The 24,658-nt window shown below is 44.3% G+C and overlaps 1 protein-coding gene across 1 annotated transcript; it reads right to left on the bottom strand.

Annotated features, from left to right (window-relative positions):
- Positions 1–12,818: 12,818 nt before the first annotated feature.
- On the bottom strand, positions 12,819–17,347 carry LOC308147261 (uncharacterized protein; the record flags this gene model as incomplete). The annotated part of the gene is made up of 4 exons (XM_080519367.1): positions 12,819–12,958; positions 13,062–13,126; positions 13,236–14,311; positions 17,310–17,347. 2 exons carry the CDS (start codon positions 17,345–17,347, stop codon positions 13,294–13,296), a joined length of 1,056 nt encoding a protein of 351 aa, XP_080375493.1. The 3' UTR covers positions 12,819–12,958; positions 13,062–13,126; positions 13,236–13,293.
- Between the last annotated feature and the right edge of the window lie 7,311 nt (positions 17,348–24,658).

Below are 24,658 nucleotides of genomic sequence, written 5' to 3'. Positions count from 1 at the left end.
AGCCTCGGGGGGGGTGGAAGACCGGGGACATGCAATGGGGGTTGAATGTGACTCTTTGTTTGTGTGAAGCTTACTGGCAAGAAAACAACCCCCTTAAATAGCCCCCCTCAAACAATCCCCTCAAACAATCCCCTCAAACAGCCCTCAAGCAGCCCCCCATCAAACAGCCACAGGAAGGCGGAGACTAGGAGTAGAAAGAATATAGGCAGTATTTCCGGCGCGAGCTCAGAGTCTCTCTCTGATTCTCACTCTCTCTCTCTCTTTCTGTCTGTCGCTCTCGACGAAAGTGGTTCTGGGCAAGAGCTATTCATAGTGAACGGCTTCAGAACCCGGGAATATTCTTGTAAAGGCCGGTACTTTTTCTATCTTATGTAATAAACTCCTGTGTTAATCCATTCTCAAGGTTTGTAGGTTTATAACTCACTGTGTATCTCTTCTCTCTTCTCGGGGAGAAAGATTGTCACTCCCTGTCTGTGCGGATTCGAAGGAAATAGACTTAGACATTGAATATATGAAATGCAATGTGGAAAAAGATATATGGTGTTTTTCCTGAAAGCATTGTGACTACAACACCTGTAGTGATTCCCTCTCAGGCGATATCAAACGCTCTGTGAAGGCCAAGTGATTCACAACTTATTTTGAAACAGCTCAAACTTCCCTTTATTGACTTTTCCAGCTGGCAATTGAGGAGCAGTCAAAATGTGATCACTTTATTTATAACAGTATTGGTAATAGGTATGAAAACAAACCAAAGCAATGGAACTCTGATGATTTACATGAATCCGTCCGTCTTCCATCCTGCCGGCCGAACACATTACGAGCAGTTCACATGCATAGAAAAACAACCGCTGCGCATTTTTAAGTAGTTTGTTTCTCCGACCGTTTACATGACAACATTTTCAAGTGAAAACATTTGTTTCACGAAAGCAAAGTGCAGGAAGACGCGTTATAAAAACAACTCTGTGCCTGGTGCCGTCACTGAGCTGAATAAGAAACAATGACATTGCACTGTCTTGATCTTATTTACTTCTTGGTGAATGACTGAACACTTGTTCTGTTTTTCTTTGTCTAGGTTGTCCTATGTATTTTTTCTGAACCTGGAGTGATGAGAGGAGTAATATTCATGTCTTCAACCGTTTGTTATTTCTCACGCCAACTGAAAGAGTCAGACCTGTGTATTACTATAATTACCTAGTTGGATGTTTGTTTTGTTTCTTTTGAAAGCTCGGCTACTCATAAATATCGTCGGTACAACATGACAATAAAAAAGTAAACAGGGAAACGCCTGCATGTTTACTGTGTGATAGACAATTTGCCGCCTGGCAAGTAGGTGTGTATGTCACAACCCGTGCAGGTCTCCTACTGTGTTGTTGTTTTGTGTGTGTGTGTGTGGGCGTGTGTGAGTGTAGGCGGAGCGGACGGAGCAGGACGCACACCTGAAGTGAATGAGGGAAGCCAGTATTTAAGGACCGGGATCCCAGGCTCTCATTGCAAGATCGTTACGTTTACTCTGCGGTACCTAGACTCTGCTCCTCGTGATTATTGTTTTGTGTTTGTTCGCTTCTTGTGTGGAAGCAGCTCAGTATTCTGACCTCCGTTTGTTCTCCCGTCCAGTCCCGGTGTGCGCCGCTCTGTCCTCCTGGGAAGATCCCGTCTCCGTGACGTCCGCCTCTGCTTCCAGATCCCTCGCCACGGACTGCCGCCCCGTTGGAGCGACTTAAAATAAACTTTATTTTCAAATTACATCCCGGACTAGTTGGCGTTTGAATCCTGTTCACCACCATTCCTGACAGTGTATGCATTTATGGAAAATGTAAAAAAAATCATTCTACTATGGTATATCATTTCAGGACACTGAAATAGAAGCATGAAACGGTCATTTCCTCATCTCAAACAATTTATTGACACAAAAGCCAACAACAGTGGCTGGTGGATCACAGTAAAAGTGAAATGTCTCTGTAACTTGTTTAATCAATTACAGCTTGAAAACGACGTCTCCTGCTGTTCACAAGTCCCATCTATTGGCTGCAGAGGCATCAAGCTCTTCTTGAAGGGCGGATGGATGGATGGATGGATGGAGTCTTCATATCTGTTTTTTACAGTCTGTCTCATTCTAAAGCAAAGTGGGATAGATGGATGGATGGATGGATGGATGGATAGATAGATAGATTTGAAGAGTTTTGTGTTGAGAAGAATGAATGAAGCCTGGTATACTTTATCACATCCCAGCTATTGATGAATGTAATCTCTCTTTCTCTCTCTCTCTCTCTCTCTCTCTCTCTCTCTCTCTCTCTCTCTCTCTCTCTCTCTCTCACTCACTCACTCTTAAATGCCCTACAACTAAAGTATTTAATTCTTGTCAAACATTCCGAGAAATTAGGATCTATAAATCAGTCACAATTGAGCCCCCAGGCAGTAAAGAACACATTTCTACGGCTCCTGCAATGATCAAAGTTTTCTACCCGTCATTTGTACATGACAGGACGATTTTCTGGATTGCAAATATAGCCATGTAACTCACAGATAAACATAAGTTGGCATCTTACTGTACGCGCGGAATAACTATCCATTGTTGACCCAACAAGAAATATTGAATACTGTATAGTTTTTGGTAAATTGTCACAAGATGAGGCAGATCGTATTGATTTGTAATGAAGCTGCATGTCTCATGTTGAAGATGTATGAGGAACATATATATTTTCTCAAACGATCCAGATGATTTAGAACCAGATAATGTATATATGATGTATGATGCCACCTTTTGGTTCTCTCTCTCGATCTCTCTCTATCTCTCTCTCTCTCTCTCTCTCTCTCTCTCGATCTCTCTCTCTCTCTCTCTCTCTCTCTCTCTCTGAGTTTGCTATTGTTTCACCCGCTCACACAATCACTCATGCATGAAATAACAGGCATAGATTTGATCAAAAGTATTGCCAATACTCAATTAAAAATAATTCATCATAACCCTTAAATAGATAAGAAGAATCAGGGACCACTGAAATAGAGCAATGACATGAGAAATTTAAATTCTATTCACGGACGGAAACTAAGATAAAACCAGGCGTTCGTGCGTTTCTGCTTGCACTCCAATGTCTTAGGGTTTTTGTATTCTTTCTGTTGTTCTGGTATTCAATAAAAGGATCGCTTGTCTTGCAACCTGCTCTGTTCAGCCTAAAATCCTACAAATGTAACATAAACTGCTGTTTCGCAATCTACAGCAAAGCTACCAATATGGACATTGACCATTGTGAGCATTGTTTTAACACCTAAATAGGAAATCTTAGTTTGATATGTTACTTATGTTACTGTTATGTCGCAGACCTTTTCCAGTGTCTTGATGAATTTGCCTCAGTTAGATGTATAACTTGCATCAAACTCTGCTGTTTGCAGTCTACTATTAGGATTTTTATTGATTTATTAACTATTCATTGATTATTCTTCAATGTCTCTGAGATTTTGAATTAGAACCTTGATTTATTTATCATTTGGAATAATAGTTCAAACAAATTGAGCAGACTTAGCTCACATAAGGAAACTAGGTATTAAATGTATATCCCTTCTGAGTTCTCTCTTGGGGTTCCATGTTTTCTTTTCTTTTAGAATATCACCTCTCTGGTATGTCCAGTTATTAGTACTTTACTAATGCTATCAAACATTTACAGATATTAGAAACATCACACATGAGTGAAATTCTTGCAAGAGTGTGTATTTTTGACAGAATTTCTACAAAGTACAGGAAAGTTCAGACAATACACCAAAGTATTATTGATAAATACAGCATATATAAATACAAAAAGTTGTCATTAGTTTGGAATACTGCAAGATAGGTCTATATATAAATACGTACATAGATATCTACAGGATACATGATGGGATCATGGTTAACTTCTGAGTTAAAAATGTCTCTAGGGTTGATATATATATTTTCCTTTGATTTACAATATTTACGATATGTTGTCAAACCAGAAACCCAGTAAGTGTTTGCTTGCATTTAAAAGCAACTGTACAATATCAATTTTGCATTCATGGCAGATAGAACATGGTTAGGTAAAGATGAATTACATGGAAAGTGAAGCCCCAGCTAGGATTCTTTAGATACATCACAACATTCTCTGGGGTTTTATTACTGAGGTCAACAAGCCACCACGATCTTGAACTTGGCAAGTGTCATCCCTTCTTGTGTGGGATCTTAATATGTCCCCAATGGTATATTATACTGTCAGTTTAACTTTCAAAATGTGCCTATTACAAATAAAGATAGTTTTGGTAAAGTGTCAAAGTCTTAAATAGCATCAATAACAATAATGGCGGTGGAGCCCAACTACATAAATTATTGCTGAGTCAACAGCAGCCACGACAGCAGTACCAGGCAGAGGGCAGTGATGAAACTGAGGTGATGGTGCACATGAGCTGAAGCTGCAAATACAGAGAAAAGAGGAGAAGTCATGAGTTGAACAAATACTTTTCTACCCTATGTTGTTGTTTTTTGTTTTCTTTCTTACAGTAATGACTGCCAAGAGCCAAATAATGTGACTTACATGAGGTAGAGTCAGAAGTATTGGTGGAGTTAACAGTGACGGAGCTTGCTTCAATATCAAATCCAGTGACATTTGGCGCGAGACTGATCAGACTTGCAGTGACCTCACTGCTGGTCGGACTCGACGGGGTTGTAAACGTCATATCCATGTGGTTGAAGATTGATCCAGGACTGCAAAAAAAAAAATACACACAAACACAACGCATGGTTTTGAGTGTCACGTTTACAACAGGACTGATAAACAACAACATCACAAATTAAGCTCAATTTACCTGAACTGGACCACATTTAACGAGACAAAAGAAGATGGAAACAACGTCCGGAACAGGGGCTCGAGCTACAGAAAGAGAGTAATTGGCAATTTAGAAATCTTACGTTGCCGTTGTGATGAGATTGTTGTATGCAAGATTTTTATTAAAGGAAAAGGCACAATGAGTGAGATTTACCTGGGATTTGATCATGGCAGCTCGAGATTGAAACGCATCAGATGATGGATTCAACAGGTCAAAAGTAAAGGTGCCTAACCGAGACCGGAATGTGATGCGGAAGACTGTGACTGGAGTTGGGTTGGCTGTTGTTGTTGTAGTAGTTGTAGTTGTAGTCCTTATAGTTGCTGGTGCAGGGTTTGTGGCTGCTGGAGCAGTTGGTCTGTTAGTTGGTGGTGGCAGTGGCCTTGTGGTGGGAACAGCTGTAGCTGGTGCCAAAGTTGTGATTGTTGGAGCTCTTATTGTTGGTGCTGGTGCTGGTATTGTCGGAGGTGTAGTTGTAGTTGTTGGTGCAGGTGTTGTAGTTGTTGGTGCAGATGTTGTGGTGGTTGGAGCTGTAGTTGTAGTTGTTGGTGCTGAAGTTGTGGTGGTTGATGCAGTTGTGGTAGTTGTTGGTGCTGATGTTGTGGTTGTTGGAGCTGTAGTTGTAGTTGTTGGTGCAGATGTCGTGGTGGTTGGAGCTATAGTTGTAGTTGTTGCGGATGTCGTGGTGGTTGGAGCTGTAGTTGTAGTTGTTGGTGCAGATGTGCTCGTGGTTGGAGCAGATGAGGTTGTAAGTGGTGCTGGTGTTGTACTTGTTGGTGCTGATAATGTGGTGGTTGGAGCTGTAGTTGTCATTGTTGGTGCTGATGTTGTGGTGGTTGGAGCTGCAGTTGTAGTTGTTGGTGCAGATATGCTAGTGGTTGGAACAGATGTTGTTGTAGTTTGAACAGGTGTTGTAGTTGTCTGTGCTGATGTTGTGGTGGTTGGAGCTGTAGTTGTACTTGTTGGTGCTGATATTGTGGTGGTTGGAGCTGCAGTTGTAGTTGTTGGTGCAGATAATGTGGTTGGAGCTGTAGTTGTAGTTGTTGGTGCTGATGTCATGGTGGTTGGTGCAGTCGTGGTAGTTGTTGGTGCTGATGTTGTGGTGGTTGGAACTGTCATTGTAGTTGTTGGTGCTGATGTTGTGGTGGTTGGAGCTGTAGTTGTAGTTGTTGGTGCTGATGTGCTAGTGGTTGGAGCTGCAGTTGTAGTTGTTGGTGCAGATAATGTGGTTGGTGCTGTAGTTGTAGTTGTTGGTGCAGATGTTGTGGTGGTTGGAGCTGTAGTTGTACTTGTTGGTGCTGATAATGTGGTGGATGGAGCTGTAGTTGTAGTTGGTGCAGATGACGTGGTGGTTGGAGCTGCAGTTGTAATTGTTGGTGCAGATAATGTGGTTGGACCTGTAGTTGTAGTTGTTGGTGTTGATGTCATGGTGGTTGGTGCAGTCGTGGTAGTTGTTGGTGCTGATGTTGTGGTGGTTTGAGCTGTAGCTGTCCCTGGTGCAGATGACGTGGTGGTTGGAGCTGTAGTTGTAGTTGTTTGTGCTGAGATTGTGGTGGTTGGAACTGTCATTGTAGTTGTTGGTGAAGATGTGCTAGTGGTTGGAGCAGATGTTCTTGTAGTTGGTGCAGGTGTTGTAGTTGTTGATGATGATGTTGTGGTGGTTGGAGCTGTAGTTGTAGGTGCTGATGTTGTGGTGGTTGGAGATGTAGTTGGAGTTGTTGGGGCAGATGTGCTAGTGGTTGGAGCAGATGAGGTTGTAAGTGGTGCTGGTGTTGTACTTGTTGGTGCTGATGATGTGGTGGTTGGAGCTGTAGTTGTAGTTGTTGGTGCTGATGTTGTGGTGGTTGGAGCTGCAGTTGTAGTTGTTGGTGCAAATATGCTAGTGGTTGGAGCAGATGTTGTAGTTGCTGCAGGTGTTGTAGTTGAGGGTGCAGATGACGTGGTGATTGGAGCTGTAGATGTTGTGGTGGTTTCAGCAGTAGTTGTAGTTGTTGGTGCTGATGTGGTGGTTGGAGCTGTAGTTGTAGTTGTTGGTGCAGTTGCCGTGGTGGTTGAAGCTGTAGTTGTAGTTGTTGGTGCAATTGTCGTGGTGATTGGAGCTGTAGTTGTAGTTGTTGGTGCAGATGTCGTGGTGATTGGAGCTGCAGTTGAAGTTGTTGGAACTGATGTGGTGGTTGGAGCTGTAGTTGTAGTTGTTGGAACTGATGTTGTGGTGGTTGGAGCTGTAGTTGTAGTTGTTGGTGCAGATGTGCTCGTGGTTGGAGCAGGTGAGGTTGTAAGTGGTGCTGGTGTTGTACTTGTTGGTGCTGATAATGTGGTGGTTGGAGCTGTAGTTGTAGTTGTTGGTGCTGATGTTGTGGTGGTTTCAGCTGTAGTTGTAGTTGTTGGTGCTGATGTGGTGGTTGGAGCTGTAGTTGTAGTTGTTGGTGCTGATGTCGTGGTGATTGGAGCTGTAGTTGTAGTTGTTAGAGCTGATGTTGTGGTGGTTGGAGATGTAGTTGTGGTGGTTGGTGCAGTCATGGTAGTTGTTGGTGCTGATGTTGTGGTGGTTGAAGCTGTAGTTGTAGATGTTGGTGCTGATGTGCTAGTGGTTGGAATAGATGTTGTAGTTTGTGCAGGTGTTGTAGTTGTTGGTGCTGACACTGTGGTGGTTGGAGCTGTAGTTGTAGATGTTGGTGCAGTTGCCGTGGTGGTTGAAGCTGTAGTTGTAGTTGTTGGTGCAGATGTCGTGGCTATTGGAGCTGCAGTTGAAGTTGTTGGAACTGATGTGGTGGTTGGAGCTGTAGTTGTAGTTGTTGGTGCAGATGTGCTCGTGGTTGGAGCAGATGAGGTTGTAAGTGGTGCTGGTGTTGTACTTGTTGGTGCTGATAATGTGGTGGTTGGAGCTGTAGTTGTCGTTGTTGGTGCTGATGTTGTGGTGGTTGGAACAGATGTTGTTGTAGTTTGAACAGGTGTTGTAGTTGTCTGTGCTGATGTTGTGGTGGTTGGAGCTGTAGTTGTACTTGTTGGTGCTGATATTGTGGTGGTTGGAGCTGCAGTTGTAGTTGTTGGTGCAGATAATGTGGTTGGAGCTGTAGTTGTAGTTGTTGGTGCTGATGTCATGGTGGTTGGTGCAGTCGTGGTACTTGTTGGTGCTGATGTGGTGGTTGGAACTGTCATTGTAGTTGTTGGTGCTGATGTTGTGGTGGTTGGAGCTGTAGTTGTAGTTGTTGGTGCTGATGTGCTAGTGGTTGGAGCTGCAGTTGTAGTTGTTGGTGCAGATAATGTGGTTGGTGCTGTAGTTGTAGTTGTTGGTGCAGATGTTGTGGTGGTTGGAGCTGTAGTTGTACTTGTTGGTGCTGATAATGTGGTGGATGGAGCTGTAGTTGTAGTTGGTGCAGATGACGTGGTGGTTGGAGCTGCAGTTGTAATTGTTGGTGCAGATAATGTGGTTGGAGGTGTAGTTGTAGTTGTTGGTGTTGATGTCATGGTGGTTGGTGCAGTCGTGGTAGTTGTTGGTGCTGATGTTGTGGTGGTTTGAGCTGTAGTTGTAGTTGTTGGTGCTGATGTGGTGGTTGGAGCTGTAGTTGTAGTTGTCTGTGCTGATGTTGTGGTGGTTGGAGCTGTAGTTGTAGTTGTTGGTGCAGATGTCGTGGTGATTGGAGCTGTAGTTGTAGTTGTTAGAGCTGATGTTGTGGTGGTTGGAGATGTAGTTGTGGTGGTTGGTGCAGTCATGGTAGTTGTTGGTGCTGATGTTGTGGTGGTTGAAGCTGTAGTTGTAGATGTTGGTGCTGATGTGCTAGTGGTTGGAATAGATGTTGTAGTTTGTGCAGGTGTTGTAGTTGTTGGTGCTGACGCTGTGGGGGTTGGAGCTGTAGTTGTAGATGTTGGTGCAGTTGCCGTGGTGGTTGGAGCTGTAGTTGTAGTTGTTGGTGCAGATGTCGTGGTGATTGGAGCTGTAGTTGTAGTTGTTGGTGCAGATGTCGTGGTGATTGGAGCTGCAGTTGAAGTTGTTAGAACTGATGTGGTGGTTGGAGCTGCAGTTGTAGTTGTTGGTACTGATGTTGTGGTGGTTGGAGCTGTAGTTGTAGTTGTTGGTGCAGATGTCGCTGTGGTTGGTGCAGTTGTGGTTATTGTTGGTGCTGATGTTGTGGTGGTTGGAGCTTTAGTTGTGGTTGTTGGTGCAGGTGTGCTAGTGGTCGGAGCAGATGTTGTTGTAGTTGGTGCAGGTGTTGTAGTTGTTGGTGCTAATGTTGTGGTGGTTGAAAGTGTAGTTGTAGTTGTTGGTGCTGATGTTGTGGTTGTTGGAGCTGTAGTTGAAGTTGTTGGTGCAAATGTGGTAGTTGTCGGTGTTAACGTTGTGGTGGTTGGAGCTGTAGTTGTTGTTGGTGCAGATGTCATGGTGGTTGTAGCTGCAGTTTTAGTTGTTGGCGCTAAAGTTGTGGTCGTTGGAGCTGTAGTTGTAGTTGTTGGTGCTGATGTTGTGGTTGTTGATGCAGTTGTGGTCATTGTTGGTGCTGATGTTGTGGTGGTTGGAGCTGTAGTTGTAGTTGTTGGTGCTGATGTTGTGGTGGTTGGAGCTGTAGTTGTAGTTGTTGGTGCTGATGTGCTAGTGGTTGGAGCTGCAGTTGTAGTTGTTGGTGCAGATAATGTGGTTAGTGCTGTAGTTGTAGTTGTTGGTGCAGATGTTGTGGTGGCTGGTGCAGTTGTGGTAGTTGTTGGTGCTGATGTTGTGGTTGTTGGAGCTATAGTTGTAGTTGTTGGTGCTGAAGTTGTGGTGGTTGGAGCTGTAGTTGTAGTTGTTGGTGCTGATGTTGTGGTGGTTGGAGCTGTAGTTGTAGTTGTTGGTGCTGAAGTTGTGGTGGTTGAAGGTGTAGTTGTAGATGTTGGATCAGATGTGCTAGTGGTTGGAGCAGATGTTGTTGTAGTTGGTGCAGGTGTTGTAGTTGTTGGTGCTAATGTTGTGGTGGTTGAAAGTGTAGTTGTAGTTGTTGGTGCTGATGTTGTGGTTGTTGGAGCTGTAGTTGAAGTTGTTGGTGCAGATGTTGTGGTGGCTGGTGCAGTTGTGGTAGTTGTTGGTGCGGATGTTGTGGTTGTTGGAGCTGTAGTTATAGTTGTTGGTGCTGATGTTGTGGTTGTTTGAGCTGTAGTTGAAGTTGTTGGTGCAAATGTGGTAGTTGTTGGTGCTAATGTTGTGGTGGTTGGAGCTGTAGTTGTTGTTGTTGGTGCAGATGTCGTGGTGGTTGATGCAATTGTGGTAGTTGTTGGTGCTGATGTTGTGGTTGTTGATGCAGTTGTGGTCGTTGTTGGTGCTGATGTTGTGGTGGTTGGAGCTGTAGTTGTAGTTGTTGGGGCTGAAGTTGTGGTGGTTGGTGTAGTTGTGGTAGTTGTTGGTGCTGATGTTGTGGTTGTTGGTGCAGCTGTGGTTATTGTTGGTGCTGATGTTGGGGTGGTTGGAGCTGTAGTTGTAGTTGTTGGTGCAGATGTGCTAGTGGTTGGAGCAGATGTTGTTGTAGTTGGTGCAGGTGTTGTAGTTGTTGGTGCTGATGTTGTGGTGGTTGAAGCCGTAGTTGTAGTTGTTGGTGCTGATGTTGTGGTGGTTGGAGCTGTAGTTATAGTTGTTGGTGCAGATGTTGTGGTGGCTGGTGCAGTTGTGGTAGTTGTTGGTGCTGATGTTGTGGTTGTTGGAGCTGTAGTTGTAGTTGTTGGTGCTGAAGTTGTGGTGGTTGATGCAGTTGTGGTAGTTGTTGGTGCTGATGTTGTGGTTGTTGGAGCTGTAGTTGTAGTTGTTGGTGCTGATGTTGTGGTGGTTGGAGCTGTAGTTGTAGTTGTTGGTGCTGATTTTGTGGTTGTTGGAGCTGTAGTTGAAGTTGTTGGTGCAAATGTGGTAGTTGTCGGTGCTAACATTGTGGTGGTTGGAGCTGTAGCTGTTGTTGTTGGTGCAGATGTCGTGGTGGTTGGTGCAAATGTGGTAGTTGTTGGTGCTGATGTTGTGGTTGTTGATGCAGTTGTGGTCGTTGTTGGTGCTGATGTTGTGGTGGTTGGAGCTGTAGTTGTAGTTGTTGGGGCTGAAGTTGTGGTGGTTGGTGCAATTGTGGTAGTTGTTGGTGCTGAGGCTGTGGTGGTTGAAGCTGTAGTTGTAGATGTTGGGTCAGACGTGCTAGTGGTTGGAGCAGATGTTGTTGTAGTTGGTGCAGGTGTTGTAGTTGTTGGTGCTAATGTTGTGGTGGTTGAAAGTGTAGTTGTAGTTGTTGGTGCTGATGTGGTAGTTGTTGGTGCTAATGTTGTGGTGGTTGGAGCTGTAGTTGTTGTTGTTGGTGCAGATGTCGTGGTGGTTGATGCAATTGTGGTAGTTGTTGGTGCTGATGTTGTGGTTGTTGATGCAGTTGTGGTCGTTGTTGGTGCTGATGTTGTGGTGGTTGGAGCTGTAGTTGTAGTTGTTGGGGCTGAAGTTGTGGTGGTTGGTGTAGTTGTGGTAGTTGTTGGTGCTGATGTTGTGGTTGTTGGTGCAGCTGTGGTTATTGTTGGTGCTGATGTTGGGGTGGTTGGAGCTGTAGTTGTAGTTGTTGGTGCAGATGTGCTAGTGGTTGGAGCAGATGTTGTTGTAGTTGGTGCAGGTGTTGTAGTTGTTGGTGCTGATGTTGTGGTGGTTGAAGCCGTAGTTGTAGTTGTTGGTGCTGATGTTGTGGTGGTTGGAGCTGTAGTTATAGTTGTTGGTGCAGATGTTGTGGTGGCTGGTGCAGTTGTGGTAGTTGTTGGTGCTGATGTTGTGGTTGTTGGAGCTGTAGTTGTAGTTGTTGGTGCTGAAGTTGTGGTGGTTGATGCAGTTGTGGTAGTTGTTGGTGCTGATGTTGTGGTTGTTGGAGCTGTAGTTGTAGTTGTTGGTGCTGATGTTGTGGTGGTTGGAGCTGTAGTTGTAGTTGTTGGTGCTGATGTTGTGGTTGTTGGAGCTGTAGTTGAAGTTGTTGGTGCAAATGTGGTAGTTGTCGGTGCTAACATTGTGGTGGTTGGAGCTGTAGCTGTTGTTGTTGGTGCAGATGTCGTGGTGGTTGGTGCAAATGTGGTAGTTGTTGGTGCTGATGTTGTGGTTGTTGATGCAGTTGTGGTCGTTGTTGGTGCTGATGTTGTGGTGGTTGGAGCTGTAGTTGTAGTTGTTGGGGCTGAAGTTGTGGTGGTTGGTGCAATTGTGGTAGTTGTTGGTGCTGAGGCTGTGGTGGTTGAAGCTGTAGTTGTAGATGTTGGGTCAGACGTGCTAGTGGTTGGAGCAGATGTTGTTGTAGTTGGTGCAGGTGTTGTAGTTGTTGGTGCTAATGTTGTGGTGGTTGAAAGTGTAGTTGTAGTTGTTGGTGCTGATGTTGTGGTTGTTTGAGCTGTAGTTGAAGTTGTTGGTGCAAATGTGGTAGTTGTTGGTGCTAACGTTGTGGTGGTTGGAGCTGTAGTTGTTGTTGTTGGTGCAGATGTCGTGGTGGTTGGTGCAATTGTGGTAGTTGTTGGTGCTGATGTTGTGGTTGTTGATGCAGTTGTGGTCGTTGTTGGTGCTGATGTTGTGGTGGTTGGAGCTGTAGTTGTAGTTGTTGGGGCTGAAGTTGTGGTGGTTGGTGCAGTTGTGGTAGTTGTTGGTGCTGAGGCTGTGGTGGTTGAAGCTGTAGTTGTAGATGTTGGATCAGATGTGCTAGTGGTTGGAGCAGATGTTGTTGTAGTTGGTGCAGGTGTTGTAGTTGTTGGTGCTAATGTTGTGGTTGTTGGAGCTGTAGTTGTAGTTGTTTGTGCTGATGTTGTGGTTGTTGATGCAGTTGTGGTCATTGTTGGTGCAGATGTTGTGGTGGTTGGAGCTGTAGTTGTAGTTGTTGGTGCTGAAGTTGTGGTGGTTGGTGCAGTTGTGGTAGTTGTTGGTGCAGATGTTGTGGCGGTTGGAGCTGTAGTTGTAGTTGTTGGTGCTGATGTTGTGGTTGTTGATGCAGTTGTGGTCGTTGTTGGTGCTGATGTTGTGGTGGTTTGTGCAGAATTGGTCGAGTCAACAGTGACGGATCTTTCTTCAATGTCAAATCCAGTGACACTTGGTGCGAAACTGATCAGACTTTCAGCAACCTCACTGCTGGTCGGACTCGATGTGGTTGTAAACGTCGTATCCATTTGGTTGATGACTGATCCAGGACTAAAAAAATAAAAAAATACACATAAACAAAACACATGGTTTTGAGTATCATGTTTACAACACGACTGATAAAGAACAACATCACAATTTAAGCTCAATTTACCTGAACTGGACCACATTTAAGGAGACAAAAGAAGAAGGAAACGACGTCCGGAACAGGGGCTCGAGCTACAGAAAGAGATTAATTGGCAAATTAGAAATCTTACGGTGCTGTTGTGATGAGATTATTGTATGAAAGCATTTTATGAGAGGAAAAGGCACAATGAGTTAGATCTACCTGGGATTTTATCATGGCAGCTCGAGATTGAAACGCATCAGATGATGGATTCAACAGGTCAACACTGAAGGTGCTTAACAGAGACCGGAATGTGATGCGGAAGACTGTGATTGGAGTTGGGCTGGCTGTTGTTACAGTTGCTGGTGCAGATGTCATGGTTGGTGGTGCAGTTGTGGTAGTTGTTGGTGTAGATATCGTGGTGGTTGAAGCTGTAGTTGTAGTTGTTGGTGCAGATGTCGTGGTGATTGGAGATGTAGTTGCAGTTATTGGTGTAGGTGTCGTGGTGGTTGGAGCTGTAGTTGTAGTTGTAGTTGTTGGTGCAGATGTTGTGGTGGTTGGAGCTGTAGTTGTAGTTGTTTGTGCTGAAGTTGTGGTGGTTGGTGCAGTTGTGGTAGTTGTTGGTGTAGATGTCGTGGTGGTTGAAGCTGTAGTTGTACTTGTTGGTGCAGATGTCGTGGTGATTGGAGATGTAGTTGTAGTTGTTGGTGCCGATGTTGTGGTGGTTGGAGCTGTAGTTGTAGTTGTTGGTGCAGATATTGTGGTGGTTGGTAGAGTTGTGGTAGTTGTTGATGCAGATGTCGTGGTGGTTGGTGCAGTTGTGGTAGTTGTTGGCGCTGATGTTGTGGTGGGTGGAGCTGTAGTTGTAGTTGTTGGTGCAAATGTGGTAGTTGTTGGTGTTGATGTCATAGTGGTTGGAGCAGACGTTGTGGTGGTTGGAGCTCTCGTCGTAGTTGTTGGTGCTGATGTTGTGGTGGTTGAAGCTGCAGTTGTGGTTGTTGGTGCAGATGTCGTGGTGGTTGGTGCAGATGTTGTGGTGGTTGGAGCTGTAGTTGTAGTTGTTGGTGCAAATGTGGTAGTTGTTGGTGTTGATGTCATAGTGGTTGGAGCAGATGTTGTGGTGGTTGGAGCTGTAGTTGTAGTTGCTGGTGCTGATGTTGTGGTGGTTGGAGCTGTAGTTGTAGTTGTTAGTACTGATGTTGTGGTGGTTGAAGCTGCAGTTGTAGTTGTTGGTGCTGATGTTGTGGTTGTTGGAGCTGTAGTTGTAGTTGTTGGTGCAGATGTTGTGGTGGTTGGAGCTGTAGTTGTAGTTGTTGGTGCTGATGTCGTGGTGGTTGGAGCTGTAGTTGTAGTTGTTGGTGCTGATGTCGTGGTGGTTGGAGCTGTAGTTGTAGATGTTGGTGCAGATGTTGTGGTGGTTAGAGCTGTAGTTGTAGTTGTTGGTGTTGCTGTTGTGGTGGTTGTAGTTGTAGTTGTGATTGTTGGTGCTGATGTTGTGGTGGTTGAAGCTGTAGTTGTAGTTGTTGGTGAAGATGTGCTAGTGGTTGGAGCAGATGTTGTAGTTGGTGCAGGTGTTGTAGTTGTTGGTGCTGATGCTGTGGTGGTTGCAGCTGTAGTTGTAGTTCTTGGTGCTGATGTTGTGGTTGTTGGAGCTGTAGTTGTAGTTGTTGGTGCAGATGTTGTGGTGGTTGTAGCTGTAGTTGTAGTTGTTGGTGCAGATGTTGTGGTGGTTGGTGCAGTTGTGGTAGTTGTTGGTACTGATGTTGTGGTGGTTGGAGCTGTAGTTGTAGTTGTTGGTGCAGATGTCGTGGTGGTTGGTGCAGTTGTGGTAGTTGTTGGTGCTGATGTTGTGGTGGTTGGAGTTGTAGTTGTAGTTGTTAGTGAAAATGTGGTAGTTGTTGGTGCTGATGCCGTGGTGGTGGGAGCTCTCGTCGTAGTTGTTGGTGCTGATGTTGTGGTGGTTGGAGCTGTAGTTGTAGTGGTTGGTGCTGATGTTGTGGTGGTTGGTGCAGTTGTGGTAGTTGTTGGTGCTGATGTTGTGGTGGTTGGAGCTGTAGTTGTAGTTGTTGGTGCTGATGTTGTGGTGGTTGGACCTGTAGTTGTAGTTGTTGGTGCTGATGTTGTGGTGGTTGAAGCTGCAGTTGTAGTTGTTGGTGCAGATGTCGTGGTGGTTGGTGCAGTTGTGGTAGTTGTTGGTGCCGATGTTGTGGTGGTTGGAGCTGTAGTTGTAGTTGTTGGTGCAGATATTGTGGTGGTTGAAGCTGTAGTTGTAGTTCTTTGTACTAATGTTGTGGTGGTAGGAGCTGTAGTTGTAGTTGTTGGTGCAGATGTCGTGGTGGTTGGTGCAGTTGTGGTAGTTGTTGGCGCTGATGTTGTGGTGGGTGGATCTGTAGTTATAGTTGTTGGTGCAAATGTGGTAGTTGTTGGTGTTGATGTCATAGTGGTTGGAGCAGACGTTGTGGTGGTTGGAGCTCTTGTCGTAGTTGTTGGTGCTGTTGTTGTGGTGGTTGAAGCTGCAGTTGTGGTTGTTGGTGCAGATGTCGTGGTGGTTGGTGCAGATGTTGTGGTGGTTGGAGCTGTAGTTGTAGTTGTTGGTGCAAATGTGGTAGTTGTTGGTGTTGATGTCATAGTGGTTGGAGCAGATGTTGTGGTGGTTGGAGCTGTAGTTGTAGTTGCTGGTGCTGATGTTGTGGTGGTTGGAGCTGTAGTTGTAGTTGTTGGTGCTGATGTTGTGGTGGTTGAAGCTGCAGTTGTAGTTGTTGGTGCAGATGTCGTGGTGGTTGGTGCAGTTGTGGTAGTTGTTGGTACTGATGTTGTGGTGGTTGGAGCTGTAGTTGTAGTTGTTGGTGCAGATGTCGTGGTGGTTGGTGCAGTTGTGGTAGTTGTTGGTGCTGATGTTGTGGTGGTTGGAGTTGTAGTTGTAGTTGTTAGTGAAAATGTGGTAGTTGTTGGTGCTGATGCCGTGGTGGTGGGAGCTCTCGTCGTAGTTGTTGGTGCTGATGTTGTGGTGGTTGGAGCTGTAGTTGTAGTGGTTGGTGCTGATGTTGTGGTGGTTGGTGCAGTTGTGGTAGTTGTTGGTGCTGATGTTGTGGTGGTTGGAGCTGTAGTTGTAGTTGTTGGTGCTGATGTTGTGGTGGTTGGACCTGTAGTTGTAGTTGTTGGTGCTGATGTTGTGGTGGTTGAAGCTGCAGTTGTAGTTGTTGGTGCAGATGTCGTGGTGGTTGGTGCAGTTGTGGTAGTTGTTGGTGCCGATGTTGTGGTGGTTTGAGCTGTAGTTGTAGTTGTTGGTGCAGATATTGTGGTGGTTGAAGCTGTAGTTGTAGTTCTTTGTACTAATGTTGTGGTGGTAGGAGCTGTAGTTGTAGTTGTTGGTGCAGATGTCGTGGTGGTTGGTAGAGTTGTGGTAGTTGTTGATGCAGATGTCGTGGTGGTTGGTGCAGTTGTGGTAGTTGTTGGCGCTGATGTTGTGGTGGGTGGAGCTGTAGTTGTAGTTGTTGGTGCAAATGTGGTAGTTGTTGGTGTTGATGTCATAGTGGTTGGAGCAGACGTTGTGGTGGTTGGAGCTCTTGTCGTAGTTGTTGGTGCTGATGTTGTGGTGGTTGGAGCTGTAGTTGTAGTGGTTGGTGCTGATGTTGTGGTGGTTGGTGCAGTTGTGGTAGTTGTTGGTGCTGATGTTGTGGTGGTTGGAGCTGTAGTTGTAGTTGTTGGTGCTGATGTCGTGGTGGTTGGTGCAGTTGTGGTAGTTGTTGGCGCTTTTGTTGTTGTGGTTGGAGCTGTAGTTGTAGTTGTTGGTGCAGATGTTGTGGTGGTTGGAGCTGTAGTTGTAGTTGTTGGTGCAGATGTTGTGGTGGTTGGAGCTGTAGTTGTAGTTGTTGGTGCAAATGTGGTAGTTGTTGGTGTTGATGTCATAGTGGTTGGAGTAGATGTTGTGGTGGTTGGAGCTGTAGTTGTAGTTGCTGGTGCTGATGTTGTGGTGGTTGGAGCTGTAGTTGTAGTTGTTGGTGCTGATGTTGTGGTGGTTGAAGCTGCAGTTGTAGTTGTTGGTGCAGATGTCGTGGTGGTTGGTGCAGTTGTGGTAGTTGTTGGCGCTTTTGTTGTGGTGGTTGGAGCTGTAGTTGTAGTTGTTGGTGCAAATGTGGTAGTTGTTGGTGTTGATGTCATAGTGGTTGGACTAGATGTTGTGGTGGTTGGAGCTGTAGTTGTAGTTGTTGGTGCTGATGTTGTGGTGGTTGGAGCTGTAGTTGTAGTTGTAGTTGCTGATGTTGTGGTGGTTTCTGCAGAATTGGTCGAGTCAACAGTGACAGAGCGTCCTTCAATGTCAAATCCAGTGACATTTGGCCCGAAACTGATCAGGCTTTCAGCAACCTCACTGCTGGTCGGACTCGATGTGGTTGTAAACGTCGTATCCATTTGGTTGATGACTGATCCAGGACTGCAAAAAAAATAAAAAATACACACAAACACAACGCGTGCTTTTGAGTATCATGTTTACAACAGGACTGATAAACAACAACATCACAAATTAAGCTCAATTTACCTGAACTGGACCACATTTAAGGAGACAAAAGAAGATGGAAACGACGTCCGGAACTGGGGCTCGAGCTACAGAAAGACAATTATAGGCAAATTAGAAATCTTACATTGCCGTTGTGATGAGATTATTGTATGAAAGCATTTTATGAAAGGAAAAGGCACAATGAGTTAGATTTACCTCGGATTTGATCATGGAAGCTCGAGATTGAAACGCATTAGATGATGGATTCGACAGGTCAACAGTAAAGGTGCCTGACACAGACCGGAATGTGACACGAAAGACTGTGATTGGAGTTGGGTTGGCTGTTGTTACTGTTGCTGGTGCAGATGTCATGGTTGTTGGAGGTGTAGTTGTACTTGTTGGTGCTGATGTGCTAGTGATTGGAGCAGATGTTCTTGTAGTTTGTGCGGGTGTTGTAGTTGTTGGTGCTGATGCTTTGGGGGTTGGAGCTGGAGTTGTAGTTGTTGGTGCTGATGTGGTGGTGGGAGCTGTAGTTGTAGTTGTTGGTGCAGATGTCGTGGTGGTTAGAGCTGTAGTTGAGGTTCTTGGTACTGATGTTGTGGTGGTGGGAGCTGTAGTTGTGGTTGTTGGTGCTGAGATTGTGGTGGTTGGAGCTGTAGTTGTAGTTGTTGGTGAAGATGTGCTAGTGGTTGGAGCAGATGTTGAAGTTGGTGCAGGTGTTGTAGTTGTTGGAGCTGATGTTGTGGTGGTTGGAGCTGTAGTTGTTGGTGCTGTTATTGTGGTGGTTGGTGCAGATGTCGTGGTGGTTGGAGCTGGAGTTGTAGTTGTTGGTGCTGATGTGGTGGTGGGAGCTGTAGTTGTAGTTGTTGGTGCAGATGTCGTGGTGGTTAGAGCTGTAGTTGAGGTTCTTGGTGCTGATGTTGTGGTGGTGGGAGCTGTAGTTGTGGTTGTTGGTGCTGATGTTGTGGTGGTTGGAGCTGTAGTTGTAGTTGTTGGTGAAGATGTGCTAGTGGTTGGAGCAGATGTTGAAGTTGGTGCAGGTGTTGTAGTTGTTGGAGCTGATGTTGTGGTGGTTGGAGCTGTAGTTGTTGGTGCTGTTATTGTGGTGGTTGGTGCAGATGTCGTGGTGGTTGGAGCTGTAGTTGTAGTTGTTGGTGCTGATGTAGTGGTGGTTGGAGCTGTAGTTGTAGTTGTTGGTGCTGATGTAGTGGTGGTTGGAGCTGTAGTTGTAGTTGTAGGTGCTGATGTTGTGGTGGTTGAAGCTGTAGTTGTAGTTGTTGGAGCTGATGTTGTGGTGGTTGGAGCTGTAGTTGTTGGTGCTGTTATTGTGGTGGTTGGTGCAGATGTCGTGGTGGTTGGAGCTGTAGTTGTAGTTGTTGGTGCAGATGTCGTAGTAGTTGATGCAGTTGTTGTAGTTGTTGGTGCTGATGTTGTGGTTGTTGGAGCTGTAGTTCTAGTTGTAGGTGCTGATGTTGTGGTGGTTGAAGCTGTAGTTGTAGTTGTTGGTGCTGATGTTGTGGTGGTTGGAGCTGTAGTTATAGTTGTTGGTGCTGATGTTGTGGTGGTTGGAGCTGTAGTTGTAGTTGTTGGTGCTGAAGTTGTGGTGGTTGGAGCTGAGGTTGTAGTTGCTGGTGCAGATGTTGTGGTGGTTGGTGCAGTTGTGGTAGTTGTTTGTGTTGATATTGTGGTGGTTGGAGCTGTACTAGTAGTTGTTGGTGCAGATGTGCTAGTGGTTGGAGCAGATGTTGTTGTAGTTGGTGCAGGTGGTGTAGTTGTTGTTGCTGATGCTGTGGTGGTTAGAGCTTGAGTTGGAGTTGTTGGTGCAGATGTTGTGGTGGTTGGAGCTGTAGTTGTAGTTGTTGGTGCAGATGTTGTGGTGGCTGGAGCATTAGTTGTAGTTGTTGGTTTTGAAGTTGTGGTGGTTGGAGCTGTAGTTGTAGTTGTAGTTGTTGGTGCAGGTGTCATGGTGGTTGGAGCTGTAGTTGTAGTTGTAGTTGTTGGTGCAGATGTTGTGGTGGTTGGAGCTGTAGTTGTTGTTGGTGCAGATGTTGTGGTGGTTGGAGCTGTAGTTGTAGTTGTTGGTGCAGGTGTCATGGTGGTTGGAGCTGTAGTTGTAGTTGTAGTTGTTAGTGCAGATGTTGTGGTGGTTGGAGCTGCAGTTGTAGTTGTAGTTGTTAGTGCAGATGTTGTGGTGGTTGGAGCTGCAGTTGTAGTTGTTGGTCCTGATGTTGTGGTGGTTGGAGCTGTAGTTGTTGTTGGTGCAGATGTTGTGGTGGTTGGAGCTGTAGTTGTAGTTGTTGGTGCTGATGTTGTGGTGGTTGAAGCTGTAGTTGTGTATGTTTGTGCTGATGTTGTGGTGGTGGGAGCAAGAGTTGTAGTTGTTGGTGCTGATGTTGTGGTGGTTGGAGCTGTAGTTGTAGTTGTTGGTGCTGATGTTGTGGTTGGAGTTGGAGTTGTAGTTGTTAGTGCAGAAGTCGTGGTGGTTGGAGCTGGAGTTTTAGTTGTTGGTGCTGATGTTGTGGTGGTTGGAGCTGTAGTTGTAGTTGTTGGTGCAGATGTCATGGTGGTTGGAACTGTAGTTGTAGTTGTAGTTGTTGGTGCAGATGTTGTGGTGGTTGGAGCTGTAGTTGTAGTTGTAGTTGTTAGTGCAGATGTTGTGGTGGTTGGAGTTGTAGTTGTTGGTGCAGATGTCGTGGTGGTTGGAGCTTCAGTTGTAGTTGTTGGTGCTGATGTTGTGGTGGTTGGAGCTGTAGTTGTTGTTGGTGCAGATGTTGTGGTGGCTGGAGCATTAGTTATAGTTGTTGGTTTTGAAGTTGTGGTGGTTGGAGCTGTAGTTGTAGTTGTAGTTGTAGTTGTTGGTGCAGGTGTCATGGTGGTTGGAGCTGTAGTTGTAGTTGTAGTTGTTGGTGCAGATGTTGTGGTGGTTGGAGCTGTAGTTGTTGTTGGTGCAGATGTTGTGGTGGTTGGAGCTGTAGTTGTAGTTGTTGGTGCAGGTGTCATGGTGGTTGGAGCTGTAGTTGTAGTTGTAGTTGTTAGTGCAGATGTTGTGGTGGTTGGAGCTGCAGTTGTAGTTGTAGTTGTTAGTGCAGATGTTGTGGTGGTTGGAGCTGCAGTTGTAGTTGTTGGTGCTGATGTTGTGGTGGTTGGAGCTGTAGTTGTTGTTGGTGCAGATGTTGTGGTGGTTGGAGCTGTAGTTGTAGTTGTTGGTGCTGATGTTGTGGTGGTTGAAGCTGTAGTTGTGTATGTTTGTGCTGATGTTGTGGTGGTGGGAGCAAGAGTTGTAGTTGTTGGTGCTGATGTTGTGGTGGTTGGAGCTGTAGTTGTAGTTGTTTGTGTAGATGTCGTGGTGGTTGGAGCTGTAGTTGTGGTTGTTGGTGCAGATGTGCTCGTGCTTGGAGCAGATGTTGTTGTAGTTGGTACAGGTGTTGTAGTTGTTGGTGCTGATGTTGTGGCGGTTGGCGCTGTAGTTGTTGTTGTTGGTGCAGACGTTGTTGTGGTTGGTGCTGTACTTGTGGTGGTTGGAGCTGTAGTTGCAGTTGTAGGGTCTGATGTTGTGGTCGTTGGAGCCATAGTTGTAGTTGTTGGTGCAGACGTTGTTGTTGTCAGCGCAGAATTCTTGGTTGTTGTTGCAGTTGAAGTTACCAGTCCAGTTGTCGTTCCAGATGTTGTGGTGGTTGTGGTCATTGTGTACGCAATAGGTGTTGTACAGGCTGACATGAAAATACAAATACAATAATTATTTGCGTGTTACATTTACCATTACAGTTGTTATACCTACAATACTGTTTCTCCTACAACTGTTATTCCTTCACTTATTTTTATGGTTGTGAAACTCCATAATTTGACTTTTTACAAACTTTTTCAACTCACCTGCTAGACACAGCAATATTGATAGTTGTAATCCAGCATCCATCCTGAGATCTTTTGAATCTATAAAATAAACATCATACATAACATACATACATCAAATTCATCCATGGTCAATGATATTTTAGCTCACTTCTCAATAGAGGTTGTCTTGCTTTCATAAATGGTACGGCCAAAGTTTTTTCATCTCAATTAAGAAATAGTCTTTTCTTTAGAAATCCTTATTAAATTAAATTTTTCTTTTTTATTAATTCCATCACATTTGTTTATATATGCTTATTACTGGTATTTTGGTCACTGATTATGCAATAGCTGTCGTATACATATGCAATTCCGAATTTTGAAAATGTGTCCTCATGGACATTTTTATGTATTTTCCCAATAAAGTTTTTTCCACAGGTGATATTCTAAACAACAACATATTAACAGACTCTTGACATGTTCATTTGCTTTGATATGCTGTGGATATAAAAAAAAAAAAATGGAATTAACCACTTTATAAAGTTAAGACATATTATTTTACCCCCAATAGCAAAGTGTGATCCCTCAACAACCCCTGTTATACCATATTGTTACAAGGTCATCATCATCTGAAAATAACTAAGAACTGTTGCTTCTTTGACGGGTCATTTGTGCATGACAAACGGCGAAAGAACACGGCATTCCACGTAAACCAGCAGTAAAGTTAGTGGCGGTATCATCATGCGTCGGGGCTGCGTGGCCAGTGTCAGTAGACGGTCATTTTCGAGAGACAATGGCCCAAAAACTGCTGAAAATCTACTGAGACACAGAGAAACAAACACAAGGGTCTGGAACGGCCGTCCGGCAATCGTTTTGGCTGGAAACGACCGACCGCCATGGCGGAGATGAACCCTTCCGCTAGTGGCCACAAGGCAACAAAAAAAAAAGACTCTCCCGCACACCAGGTGCTGCTATTGGGGCGGCGCAAGCCAAACACAAGGCCCTCGCCCCTTGTCCTGCACCGCATGCATGGCAGCCAGGGACAAAAGGAGGCAGAGCAAATATTGTCCAGCCAAACAAAGGAGGACGATCTGAGCCAGCTGATTCGAGTGTGGCGAGAGCTCTCTCCTGGAGAGCTCTCGCCACAATCCTTGGCGTCACAGACACGCCTTCAGTCTGACTCGGACTTTTTCAGTCACTCGCAACATATGCGTGCACACCCACACACACATGCACGCACAGTATTTGCTTAACTCTGTTGTAAATGAATGTCCTTGTATTCTCTGTTCTCATTCAACTTGCTCAACTTGTATTTTTGCTTCCATATTCCAAAGGAAAATGAGGAAATATGATACTGCAAAAACTGAAGGGAAACAAGATTGAATTACATGATTACATGAAGATTGCATTTTTAAAAATAGCAAAAAACAAAAAAAAGTGCAAATCAACTGGCATTTAATGGATTAAAATCCTGTTATTTCTTTTATGATCAATATCAAATTTGGAAAAATTAAGAAAAACAATGGGAAAAAATATTTGTTTTAAATATATATGTATATGTATGTATATATATATATGTGTTCAAAAGTGTATAACGCGGCATTGTACAAAAAAACCTAAATGCATCTGGATGCAAGTTGCCGTTAACTGATGACATATCAGGCTGTAAAAAGCTCTCTTTATACATTTAGTATTCTATTTCTAATTCATTTGTGTGGGTGTGGGGTTTTTTTTCCTCATCAAAATTCCATTGACATTTCAACAAAATCAAAACAAATGAACTGGCAGTTTATGGATTAATATCCTGAAAATGATGGTGGAATAGTTTTTTATTTTTTTATTTTTATTTTTTAATGATTTGGACTAACTGCAGTTGGGGGGGGAAATAGTTTTAAAAAAAACTTGAGAAAAAATATCCATGTTCATATGTGATACACAAAAAAATGTGTATCTGCAGCAGCAGTAAATGTAACATTGATTTGTTGGATAATATTGGATTTAAAAAACTTATTAATTTTATTATTATTATTACTAATTTAAAGAAGCTGGTGACATTAATGAAACATCCACAAACTGTAAACTTAGATGTATATTAATAGGCAAACGCAATAAGAAATAATTAAATGTATAAATGCACATCTGTACTCACTCAAGATGAAAATGATGGTTTCCCCTCCTGTTTTCTTGTTGAGGGTTGATTTCTCTGTTGGAATTTAACCCTCCTGCACGTCTGTGATCCTTGAAACCCGTCCAACAGAAATGTCAGTGCTTGAATGTGCTGATCACCTTTATAACTGTTGCATGCATTTCTATCCGAGGCTGTGACGCCTGTCAGCCCTGCATCACAGCCTCCTCCCTTCCATTGTACTGTACGATAATGACGTCCTGGCAGGTATCAGAGAGGTATGCTGGAGATTTAAGAGGCCTGGAGAATGAAAACAGCTTTCAATACATAAATCAGTAATTAGGAATTTCTGAGTCTATATTGAAGGAGGTGGGTGGTTTTTTTATTTAATGAATTAGAAGCGTGATGTGTTACTGACTGTTAGGGAGCATTTAAGTTGAATATATTCTTTTTCAACGGGCAATTTTGTAACCAAATGCTGACGTAACTGTTTTGTCATCTTGTGTTCCACGGCATCCCGATGGTGACCAGTCGGATTGAGGTGAGGCGACGCAGAGGGAAGTCTGACGTGGTCGAAGCACAATAAGATTTGTAAGACTGTTTTCCTGCTCTAAGCCAACGTGCGAGGGAACAAAACCCACTGGCATTTGACTCACACTCAAGTCGGTTTCAAGCCGTTGGTACCATTTCCATTCATCCACCGTCAGACTCCTCCATCATTAAGCTGTTCTTCTCTTCCGTTCCGTCTTTCTCTCTGCTTTTGGTGACGATGACATGAACTGAAGGTGCGATTCCAACATCTTTTCTAACTCTGTAACTAAATCAAGCACACAAAAAAACGACTGAATACTGCTTCATGTTGACAAAATCATGAGCAACAGTTGAGGAATGTTTGAGTCACAACCTTGTTTTAGTCATCGGCTACGATCGGTCATTTTTAAACTGGTTCATATTCAATTTATTAAACGTATTTAATCCCTCTGGGAAAATTATTTAATCCGCAGTTATCCAATGTATTTGTCAGGTGTGGCGGGCAGCAACATTCAAGGCCCACAAAATATTACGTTTTTGTTTGACTACATAAAATGCAATGAGGAAAAAGAGATGTGATATGTTTCCTCAAAGCATTGTGACTACAACACCTGTAGTGATTTCCTCTCAGGCGATATCAAACGCTCTGTGGAGGCGAAGTGATTC

The sequence above is a fragment of the Blennius ocellaris genome (genome assembly GCF_963422515.1).
Source record: "Blennius ocellaris genome assembly, chromosome: 23".
Taxonomy (NCBI): domain Eukaryota; kingdom Metazoa; phylum Chordata; class Actinopteri; order Blenniiformes; family Blenniidae; genus Blennius; species Blennius ocellaris.
This window is presented reverse-complemented; position numbering and strand designations above follow the sequence as displayed.